The 10,370-nt window shown below is 54.6% G+C and overlaps 1 protein-coding gene across 2 annotated transcripts in view; it reads right to left on the bottom strand.

Moving 5' to 3' along the window:
* Nucleotides 1–2,600: 2,600 nt before the first annotated feature.
* The window catches only part of LOC115127423 (probable E3 ubiquitin-protein ligase RNF144A-A), an 89,674-nt gene continuing 81,904 nt past the window's right edge, over nucleotides 2,601–10,370 (bottom strand). For both annotated transcript variants that reach the window (XM_065008677.1, XM_065008676.1), the window contains exon 9: nucleotides 2,601–2,862. In XM_065008677.1, coding sequence (XP_064864749.1) covers nucleotides 2,712–2,862 — 151 coding nt within the window. In that variant the 3' untranslated portion in view covers nucleotides 2,601–2,711. The remainder of the gene's footprint in view (nucleotides 2,863–10,370) is intronic.

Raw genomic sequence — 10,370 nt, 5'->3', positions numbered from 1 at the left:
TATGTGTGTTTTGGTGCCTCTAGGACAATTCAGAAAACTGATTGAGGACCGTATTACTGATGAATATGTGTGTTTTGGTGCCTCTAGGACAATTCAGAAAACTGATTGAGGACCGTATTACTGATGAATATGTGTGTCTTGGTGCCTCTAGGACAATTCAGAAAACTGATTGAGGACCGTATTACTGATGAATATGTGTGTTTTGGTGCCTCTAGGACAATTCAGAAAACTGATTGAGGACCGTATTACTGATGAATATGTTTGTTTTGGTGCCTCTAGGACAATTCAGAAAACTGATTGAGGACCGTATTACTGATGAATATGTGTGTCTTGGTGCCTCTAGGACAATTCAGAAAACTGATTGAGGACCGTATTACTGATGAATATGTTTGTTTTGGTGCCTCTAGGACAATTCAGAAAACTGATTGAGGACCGTATTACTGATGAATATGTTTGTTTTGGTGCCTCTAGGACAATTCAGAAAACTGATCGAGGACCGTATTACTGATGAATATGTGTGTCTTGGTGCCTCTAGGACAATTCAGAAAACTGATCGAGGACCGTATTACTGATGAATATGTGTGTTTTGGTGCCTCTAGGACAATTCAGAAAACTGATTGAGGACCGTATTACTGATGAATATGTGTGTCTTGGTGCCTCTAGGACAATTCAGAAAACTGATTGAGGACCGTATTACTGATGAATATGTGTGTCTTGGTGCCTCTAGGACAATTCAGAAAACTGATTGAGGACCGTATTACTGATGAATATGTGTGTCTTGGTGCCTCTAGGACAATTCAGAAAACTGATTGAGGACCGTATTACTGATGAATATGTGTGTTTTGGTGCCTCTAGGACAATTCAGAAAACTGATTGAGGACCGTATTACTGATGAATATGTTCGTTTTTTTATGAACGTGTTTTTCTTTCTTCTTGCATTTTGTGTTTATATTGATGTGTGTATTTCTGTAATTAATATAAATCAGGGCTCATCTGTAAAAGAGACCTTGGTCTCAGTATGACTCCCTGTTAAAATAAAGTTTAATTAAATAAAATAAAAATATGATGTACGTGTATGAGTAGTGTACTGTAACGTAGCATAGCAAGTGTAACCTAATTTAGTGTAACCTAATGTAGTGTAACCTAATGTAGTGTAGCGTAATGTAGTGTAGCCTACTGTAGTGTAGCCTAATGTAATGTAACCTAATATAGTGTAACCTAATGTAGCGTAATGTAGTGTAGCCTACTGTAGTGTAGCCTAATGTAATGTAGCCTAATGTAATGTAACCTAATGTAATGTAGCCTAATGTAGTGTGACCTAATGTAGTGTAACCGAATGTAGTGTAGAGTAATATCATGTAGCGTAATGTAGTGTAGCCTAATGTAGTGGAACCTAATGTAGTGTAACCTAATGTAGTGTAACCTAATGTAGTGTAACCTAATGTAGTGAAGCCTAATGTAGTGTTGCGTAATGTAGTGAAGCCTAATGTAGTGTTGCGTAATGTAGTGTAACCTAATGTAGTGTAGCGTAATGTAGTGTAGCGTAATGTAGTGAAGCCTAATGTAGTGAAGCCTAATGTAGTGAAGCCTAATGTAGTGAAGCCTAATGTAGTGTTGCGTAATGTAGTGTAACCTAATGTAGTGTAACCTAATGTAGTGTAACCTATTGTAGTGTAAACTAATGTAGTGTAGCGTCATGTAGTGTAGCCTAATGTAGTGTACTGTAGTGTAATATAGTGTAATGTAGTGTAGTGGAACATAATGTAGTGGAACATAATGTAGTGAAGCCTAATGTAGTGTAGCGTAATGTAGTGTAACCTAATGTAGTGTAGCCTAATGTAGTGTAACATAATGTAGTGTAACATAATGTAGTCTAGCGTAATGTAGTGTAACCTAATGTAATGTAGCCTAATGTAGTGTAATCTAATCTAGTGCAGTGCAGCGTAATGTAGTGTAGCCTAATGTAGTGTACTGTAGTGTAATATAGTGTAGTGTAATGTAGTGTAGCATAATGTAGTGTAGTGTAATGTAGCCAAATGTAGTGTACTGTAGTGTAATATAGTGTAGTGTAATGTAGTGCAGCGAATGTAGCATAGCATTGAGTAGTTGAGTGTAGGTTGTAAAGAAGAAGCAGGGCTCATCATTAGGGTGGCAGCTGCTCAGGCCAGATTCTCCACAGTGCATCTCACCCACAGGGAGCGAGAGAGAGAGACAGCATCTGTCTGCCTTTCCCCACAGACACAACCCTCCTGCTGCTGTATGAGCCCTACCAGCCAGGCCAATTCAGCCTGAAATGGTAACAAGGTCACCTCTACCATCACCCCGGCCACTGCCCCCTCACCCATGTACTCCCCCTCTCCAACCCCTTCAGTCTATTGCTGTTACCTGAATCTGGTATTGCTATGTAGAGCAGCAAGAGTTAAGGAGGAAATAAGTCAAATGTTGAGTGATTTCATTTATCATGAGCAGTTTGTATTTTGGAACTAGTCTACAGTAAGAATAGGCCTATTGTTGCGTATCTCAAAGTATTGAAGATGTTGGTGACAAACAAACACATTTTTTACAGGTGCATATCAAATAATTTTTACTTGACACAAATCTTTAAAAAAAACATTTAATAAAGTACTTTTATTTTTTTATTCTGCACATTACATTATGTCACTTCCTCACTCTGACTCTAACAGATTGATGGGGTGTTTTGTCTTTGATACTCAGCTCTTCACTGTGTCTGTGTTCCGTGTTCTGTGCAGTTCTGTTACTCTGAAGCAGACAGCATCAGAGATGAGAAGCACATCTCTCTCTCTCCTCTGAGTCTCTTCTGAGTCCCCATCTGTGAATGTCACAGTGGCACCAGCCACCAGCCTGCATGGCATTCAGACAGAGGAGATAGAGAGACAGCTGGACTCAGGAACCAAACTCTTTCATGTTAGCTGCTGCTCAAGTAGGGATAGAGTCATACACGTCTAAAACATTTCCCATTTTCAACAGTGAAGAATTGCTTTGTAAATAAATGAAAAGAGCCATCATGTTTCTTGAAGGAAAATCCAAGTGAATAGTGCGGTGGATGTGAAATATTTACACAATATTCAACGGTCAAGAATAAGTATTAGTTGGGGGCCATACTGTAGCCAGTGTGCACAGAAGCATACAGTGTGGGCTGGAAGGCACGGTGCAGCACAAATAGGCCCGCGGTGGGCAGAGGGGATGACGGAAAGAGGGAAAAAAGAGATAAGGAGGGGAGGATGGCGGATGAAGGGACCAGTGAGGCTGCATGGCTCCATCTGGAGCCTGGCTGGTAATTACGGTTAAGAGAAGCACCCTCAGCCTGGTACCATCTGCCAGGGGGGCGGCTGGCAGAGGCTGGGTGAAGCTAGGGGCAGGCAGGTAGAGACTGGGGGAGACTGGGGGAGGCTGGGGGAAGCTGGGGGCAGGCAGGTAGAGACTGGGGGAGACTGGGGAGGCTGGGTGAAGCTAGGGGCAGGCAGGTAGAGACTGGGGAGGCTGGCGAAAACTAGGGGAGAATGGGGGAGACTGGGAAGGATGGGAGAGACTGGGGAGAATAGGGAGACTGGGGGACTAGAGGGAGACGGGAGAATAGAGACTAGGGGGCAGACTGGGAGAGACAAGGGGTAGACTGGGGAGACTAGGGAAGACTAGGGGAGGCTAGGGGAGTCTAGGGGGAGACTAGGGAGACTAAGGGAGACTAGGAGAGTCTATAGGGGAGACTGGGGAGACTAGGGGAGGACTAGGGGAGTAGGGGAGACTAGGAGAGACTGGGGAGACAAGGGGGACTAGAAGAGACTAGGGGAGACTGGGAGAGACTATTGGAGACTATGGGAGACTGGGGGAGACAAAGGGGAGACTAGGGGGTGGTCTGGGGGAGAATAGGGGAGACTAGGGGGACTGGGGGATAGGGGAGACTGGGGAAGAATAGGGGAGTCTGGGGAGAATAGGGGGAGACTGGGGGACTGGGGGATAGGGGAGACTGGGGAGAATAGGGGAGACTAGGGGGACTGGGGGAGAATAGGGGAGTCTGGGGAGAATAGGGGAGAATAGGGGGAGTCTGGGGAGAATGGGGGGAGGGAGACTAGGGGAGAATAGGGGAGACTGGGGGGAGATAGGGGAGACTAGGGGAGACTGGGGGAGAATAGGGGAGACTAGGGAGACTGGGGAGAATAGGGGAGACTAGGGGAGACTGGGGAGAATAGGGGAGACTAGGGGATAGGGGAGACTGGGGAGAATAGGGGGAGACTGGGGAGAATAGGGGAGACTGGGGGGGATAGGGGAGACTGGGGGGAGACTGGGGGAGAATAGGGGGGAGTCTGGAGGAGAATAGGGGAGACTAGGGGGACTGGGGGATAGGGGGAGACTGGGGGAGGGAGTCTGGGGGAGAATAGGGGAGACTAGGGGGACTGGGGGATAGGGGAGACTAGGGGAGAATAGGGGAGTCTGGGGGAGAATAGGGAGAGACTAGGGGGACTGGGGGATAGGGGGAGACTGGGGGGGGAGTCTGGGGGAGAATAGGGGGACTGGGGGGGGATAGGGGAGACTGGGGAGAATAGGGGGAGTCTGGGGAGAATGGGGGGAGACTAGGGGAGAATAGGGGAGTCTGGGGGACTGGGGGGATGGGGGAGACTGGGGAGTCTGGGGAGAATAGGGGGAGGGGAGACTAGGGGGGGACTGGGGGATAGGGGAGACTGGGGGGAGAATAGGGGAGTCTGGGGGAGAATAGGGGAGACTAGGGGAGTCTGGGGAGAATAGGGAGACTAGGGGGGGACTGGGGGAGACTAGGGGACTGGGGGAGAATAGGGGAGTCTGGGGGAGAATAGGGGAGACTGGGGGGGGATAGGGGAGACTGGGGGAGAATAGGGGAGACTGGGGAGAATAGGGGAGACTAGGGGGACTGGGGGATGGGGGAGACTGGGGGAGTCTGGGGAGAATAGGGGAGACTAGGGGACTGGGGGATAGGGGAGACTGGGGAGAATAGGGGGGAGTCTGGGGAGAATAGGGGAGACTAGGGGACTAGGGGAAATGGGGGGATAGGGGAGACTGGGGGGGAGACTAGGGGAGACTAGGGGACTGGGGAGAATAGGGGAGTCTGGGGGAGAATAGGGGAGACTAGGGGGATAGGGGAGACTGGGGGAGAATAGGGGAGACTGGGGAGAATAGGGGAGACTAGGGGACTGGGGGGATGGGGGAGACTAGGGGAGTCTGGGGGAGAATAGGGGAGACTAGGGGGGGACTGGGGGATAGGGGAGACTGGGGGGGGAGAATAGGGAGTCTGGGGAGAATAGGGGAGACTAGGGGAGTCTGGGGGAGAATAGGGGAGACTAGGGGGACTGGGGAGATAGGGGAGACTGGGGAGTCTGGGGGAGAATAGGGGGACTGGGGGATAGGGAGACTGGGGGAGAATAGGGAGTCTGGGGGGGAGAATAGGGGAGACTGGGGGGATTCTGGGGAGAATAGGGACTAGGGGAGAGACTGGGGGGGGGAGTCTGGGGAGAATAGGGGAGGGGAGAATAGGGGAGTCTGGGGAGAATAGGGGAGACTGGGGGAGAATAGGGGAGTCTGGGGGAGTCTGGGGAATAGGGGAGACTGGGGAGAATAGGGGAGACTGGGGGAGATACTGGGGAGACTAGGGGAGACTGGGGAGACTGGGGGAGACTAGGGGAGACTGGGGGGAATAGGGGAGACTGGGGGAGAATAGGGGAGACTGGGGAGAGAGACTAGGGGAGACTAGGGAGACTGGGGGGAGAATAGGGGAGACTAGGGGGGGAGACTAGGGGAGACTGGGGGAGAATAGGGGAGACTAGGGAGACTGGGGAGAATAGGGGAGAATAGGGGAGACTAGGGGAGAACTGGGGGAGACAAGGGGGGGACTGGGGGGGGGATAGGGGGAGACTGGGGAGAATAGGGGAGTCTGGGGGAGAATAGGGGAGACTAGGAGGACTGGGGGGGATAGGGGAGACTGGGGAGAATAGGGGAGACTAGGGGGAGACTGGGGGACTGGGGGAATAGGGGAGACTAGGGGAGACAAGGGGGACTGGGGGATAGGGGGAGACTGGGGGAGAATAGGGGAGTCTGGGGGAGAATAGGGGAGACTAGGGGGACTGGGGGATAGGGGAGACTGGGGAGAATAGGGGGGGGGAGACTAGGGGGGACTGGGGGGTGATAGGGGAGAATAGGGGAGACTAGGGGGACTGGGGGGATAGGGGAAAATAGGGGAGACTGGGGAGAAAGGGGGAGACTATAGGGGAGACTGGGGGAGTCTGGGGAGAATAGGGGAGACTGGGGGGGGACTGGGGGGGATAGGGGGAGACTGGGGAGAATAGGGGAGTCTGGGGGAGAATAGGGGAGACTGGGGGGAGAATAGGGGAGTCTGGGGAGAATAGGGGAGACTAGGGGATAATAGGGGAGACTGGGAAAGACTATTGGAGACTATGGGAGACTGGGGGAGACAAAGGGGAGACTAGGGGTGGAATAGGGGAGACTAGGGGGATAGGGGAGACTAGGGGAGACTGGGGGAGTCTGGGGGAGAATAGGGGAGACTAGGGGGGGGGACTGGGGGGATAGGGGAGACTGGGGAGAATAGGGGAGTCTGGGGGAGAATAGGGGAGACTAGGGGAGAATAGGGGAGTCTGGGGAGTCTGGGGAGAATAGGGGAGACTGGGGGAGACTAGGGGAGACTGGGAAAGACTGGGGGAGACTAGGGGAGACTAGGGGGGGGGAGACAAGACTGGGGGAGACTAGGGGTGGAATAGGGGAGACTGGGGAAGAATAGGGGATTCTGGGGGAGAATAGGGGAGACTGGGGGGGACTGGGGGATAGGGGAGACTGGGGGAGAATAGGGGAGACTAGGGGGACTGGGGAGAATAGGGGAGTCTGGGGGAGAATAGGGAGACTGGGGGAGGATAGGGGAGACTGGGGAGAATGGGGGGAGTCTGGGGAGAATAGGGGAGACTAGGGGGACTGGGGGATAGGGGGGGAGACTGGGGAGACTGGGGGGAGAATAGGAGACTGGGGGGAAGAGGGGAGACTAGGGGGACTGGGGGGATAGGGGAGACTGGGGGAGAATAGGGGAGTCTGGGGAGAATAGGGGAGACTAGGGGAGAATAGGGGGAGTCTGGGGGAGAATAGGGGGGAGACTAGGGGGACTGGGGGATAGGGGAGACTGGGGAGTCTGGGGAGAATAGGGGGACTGGGGGGATAGGGGGAGACTGGGGAGAATAGGGGAGTCTGGGGGAGAATAGGGGAGACTAGGGGGGGACTGGGGGATAGGGGAGACTGGGGGAGAATAGGGGAGACTAGGGGAGACTGGGGGACTGGGGGGATAGGGGGAGAAGAGGGGGAGACTAGGGGGACTGGGGGGGATAGGGGAAAATAGGGGAGACTGGGGGAGAATGGGGGAGATAGGAGGGAGACTAGGGGAGGAGAATAGGGAGACTAGGGGAGACTGGGGGGAATAGGGGAGACTGGGGGGAATGGGGGACTAGGGGAGACTAGGGGAGACTAGGGGGAGAATAGGGGAGTCTGGGGAGAATAGGGGGAGACTAGGGGAGAATAGGGGAGTCTGGGGGGGGAGTCTGGGGGAGACAAAGGGGGAGACTAGGGGTGGAATAGGGGGAGACTGGGAAAGACTGGGGAGAATTGGAGACTATGGGAGACTGGGGGAGACAGGGGAGACTGGGGAGACTAGGGGTGAGAATAGGGGGAGACTGGGGGGGAGAATAGGGGGAGTCTGGGGGAGAATAGGGGAGACTAGGGGGGACTGGGGGGAGGGGAGACTGGGGAGAATAGGGGAGTCTGGGGGAGAATAGGGGAGACTAGGGGAGAATAGGGGAGTCTGGGGGAGTCTGGGGGAGAATAGGGGGAGACTAGGGGAGACTATAGGGGAGACTGGGAAAGACTATTGGAGACTATGGGAGACTGGGGGAGACAAAGGGGGAGACTGGGGAGAATGGGGGGGAGACTAGGGGGGAATAGGGGAGACTGGGGAAGAATAGGGGATTCTGGGGAGAATAGGGGAGACTGTGGGGGGACTAGGGGGACTGGGGGGGGGATAGGGGAGACTGGGGGAGAATAGGGGGAGACTAGGGGGACTGGGGGAGAATAGGGGAGTCTGGGGGAGAATAGGGGAGACTAGGGGGGGGATAGGGGAGACTGGGGGAGAATAGGGGAGTCTGGGGGGGGAGAATGGGGGGAGACTAGGGGGGGACTGGGGGGATAGGGGGGGAGACTGGGGAGACTGGGGGAGACTAGGGGAGACTAGGGGGGACTAGGGGGAGGGGGGATAGGGGAGGGGAGACTAGGGGGACTGGGGGATGGGGGAAAATAGGGGAGTCTGGGGAGAATAGGGGGGAGACTAGGGGGAGAGACTAGGGGAGTCTGGGGAGAATAGGGGAGACTAGGGGACTGGGGGATAGGGGAGACTGGGGGAGGGGAGTCTGGGGAGAATAGGGGGAGACTAGGGGAGAATAGGGGGAGTCTGGGGAGAATAGGGGAGACTAGGGGAGAATAGGGGAGACTGGGAAAGACTATGGGAGACTATGGGAGACTGGGGAGACAAAGGGGGAGACTAGGGGTGGAATAGGGGAGACTAGGGGGATGGGGAGACTGGGGGAGAATAGGGGAGACTAGGGGGGGGACTGGGGGATAGGGGAGACTGGGGAGAATAGGGGAGTCTGGGGGAGAATAGGGGAGACTAGGGGAGAATAGGGGAGTCTGGGGAGTCTGGGGGAGAATAGGGGAGACTAGGGGAGACTGGGGGAGACTGGGAAAGACTGGGGAGACTAGGGGAGACTGGGGAGACAAAGGGGAGACTAGGGGGAATAGGGGAGACTAGGGGGTGGAATAGGGGAGACTGGGGAAGAATAGGGGGAGACTGGGGGAGAATAGGGGAGACTGGGGAGACTAGGGGGGGGAGATAGGGGAGACTGGGGAGAATAGGGGAGACTAGGGGGACTAGGGGGGGAGAATAGGGGAGTCTGGGGGAGAATAGACTAGGGGAGACTGGGGGGGATAGGGGAGACTGGGGGAGAATAGGGGAGTCTGGGGGAGAATAGGGGAGGGGACTAGGGGGGGATCTGGGGGAGACTGGGGGAGAATAGGGGAGACTAGGGGAGACTAGGGGGGACTGGGAAAGACTATTGGAGAATAGGGGAGACTAGACAAGGGGGACTGGGGGGATAGGGGGAAAATAGGGGAGACTGGGGGAGAATAGGGGAGACTAGGGGGGACTGGGGGAGATAGGGGAGACTGGGGAGAATAGGGGAGACTAGGGGAGAATAGGGGGACTGGGGGGATGGGGGAGACTAGGGGAGAATAGGGAGTCTGGGGAGAATAGGGGAGACTAGGGGAGATGGGGGTCTGGGGAGAATAGGGGAGACTAGGGAGACTGGGGGGATAGGGGAGACTAGGGGAGACTGGGGGAGAATAGGGGAGACTAGGGGGATAGGGGAGACTAGGGGGGAGAATGGGGAGTCTGGGGAGAATAGGGGAGACTAGGGGGAGAATAGGGGAGTCTGGGGAGAATAGGGGAGATCTGGGGGAGAATGGGAAAGACTATTGGAGACTAGGGAGACTAGGGGGGAGACAAAGGGGGGGAGACTAGGGGGGAATAGGGGGAGACTAGGGGAGACTGGGGGAAGAATAGGGGAGAATAGGGGAGACTAGGGGGGACTGGGGGATAGGGGAGACTAGGGGAGAATAGGGGAGTCTGGGGAGAATAGGGAGACTAGGGGGACTGGGGGATGGGGGGAGACTGGGGGAGACTGGGGAGTCTGGGGAGAATAGGGGAGACTAGGGGAGACTGGGGGGATAGGGGGAGACTAGGGGAGAATAGGGGAGTCTGGGGGAATAGGGGGAGACTAGGGGAGAAGGGGAGAGGGGAGACTGGGGAGAATAGGGGAGACTAGGGGGGACTGGGGGATAGGGGAGACTGGGGAGTCTGGGGAGAATAGGGGGGACTGGGGGGATAGGGGAGACTGGGGGAGAATAGGGGAGTCTGGGGAGAATAGGGGAGACTAGGGGAGAATAGGGGGAGTCTGGGGAGTCTGGGGAGAATAGGGGAGACTAGGGGATAATAGGGGAGACTGGGAAAGACTATTGGAGACTATGGGAGACTGGGGGAGACAAAGGGGAGACTAGGGGTGGAATAGGGGAGACTAGGGGGAGACTGGGGAAGAATAGGGGAGAATAGGGGAGACTGGGGGACTGGGGGGGATAGGGGAGACTGGGGAGAATAGGGGAGTCTGGCGGAGAATAGGGGAGACTAGGGGACTGGGGGATAGGGGAGACTGGGGAGTCTGGGGGAGAATAGGGGGACTGGGGGGGGGATAGGGGAGACTGGGGAGAATAGGGGAGTCTGGGGA

This window comes from Oncorhynchus nerka, linkage group LG24 (assembly GCF_034236695.1).
Source record: "Oncorhynchus nerka isolate Pitt River linkage group LG24, Oner_Uvic_2.0, whole genome shotgun sequence".
NCBI classification, from domain to species: domain Eukaryota; kingdom Metazoa; phylum Chordata; class Actinopteri; order Salmoniformes; family Salmonidae; genus Oncorhynchus; species Oncorhynchus nerka.
This window is presented reverse-complemented; position numbering and strand designations above follow the sequence as displayed.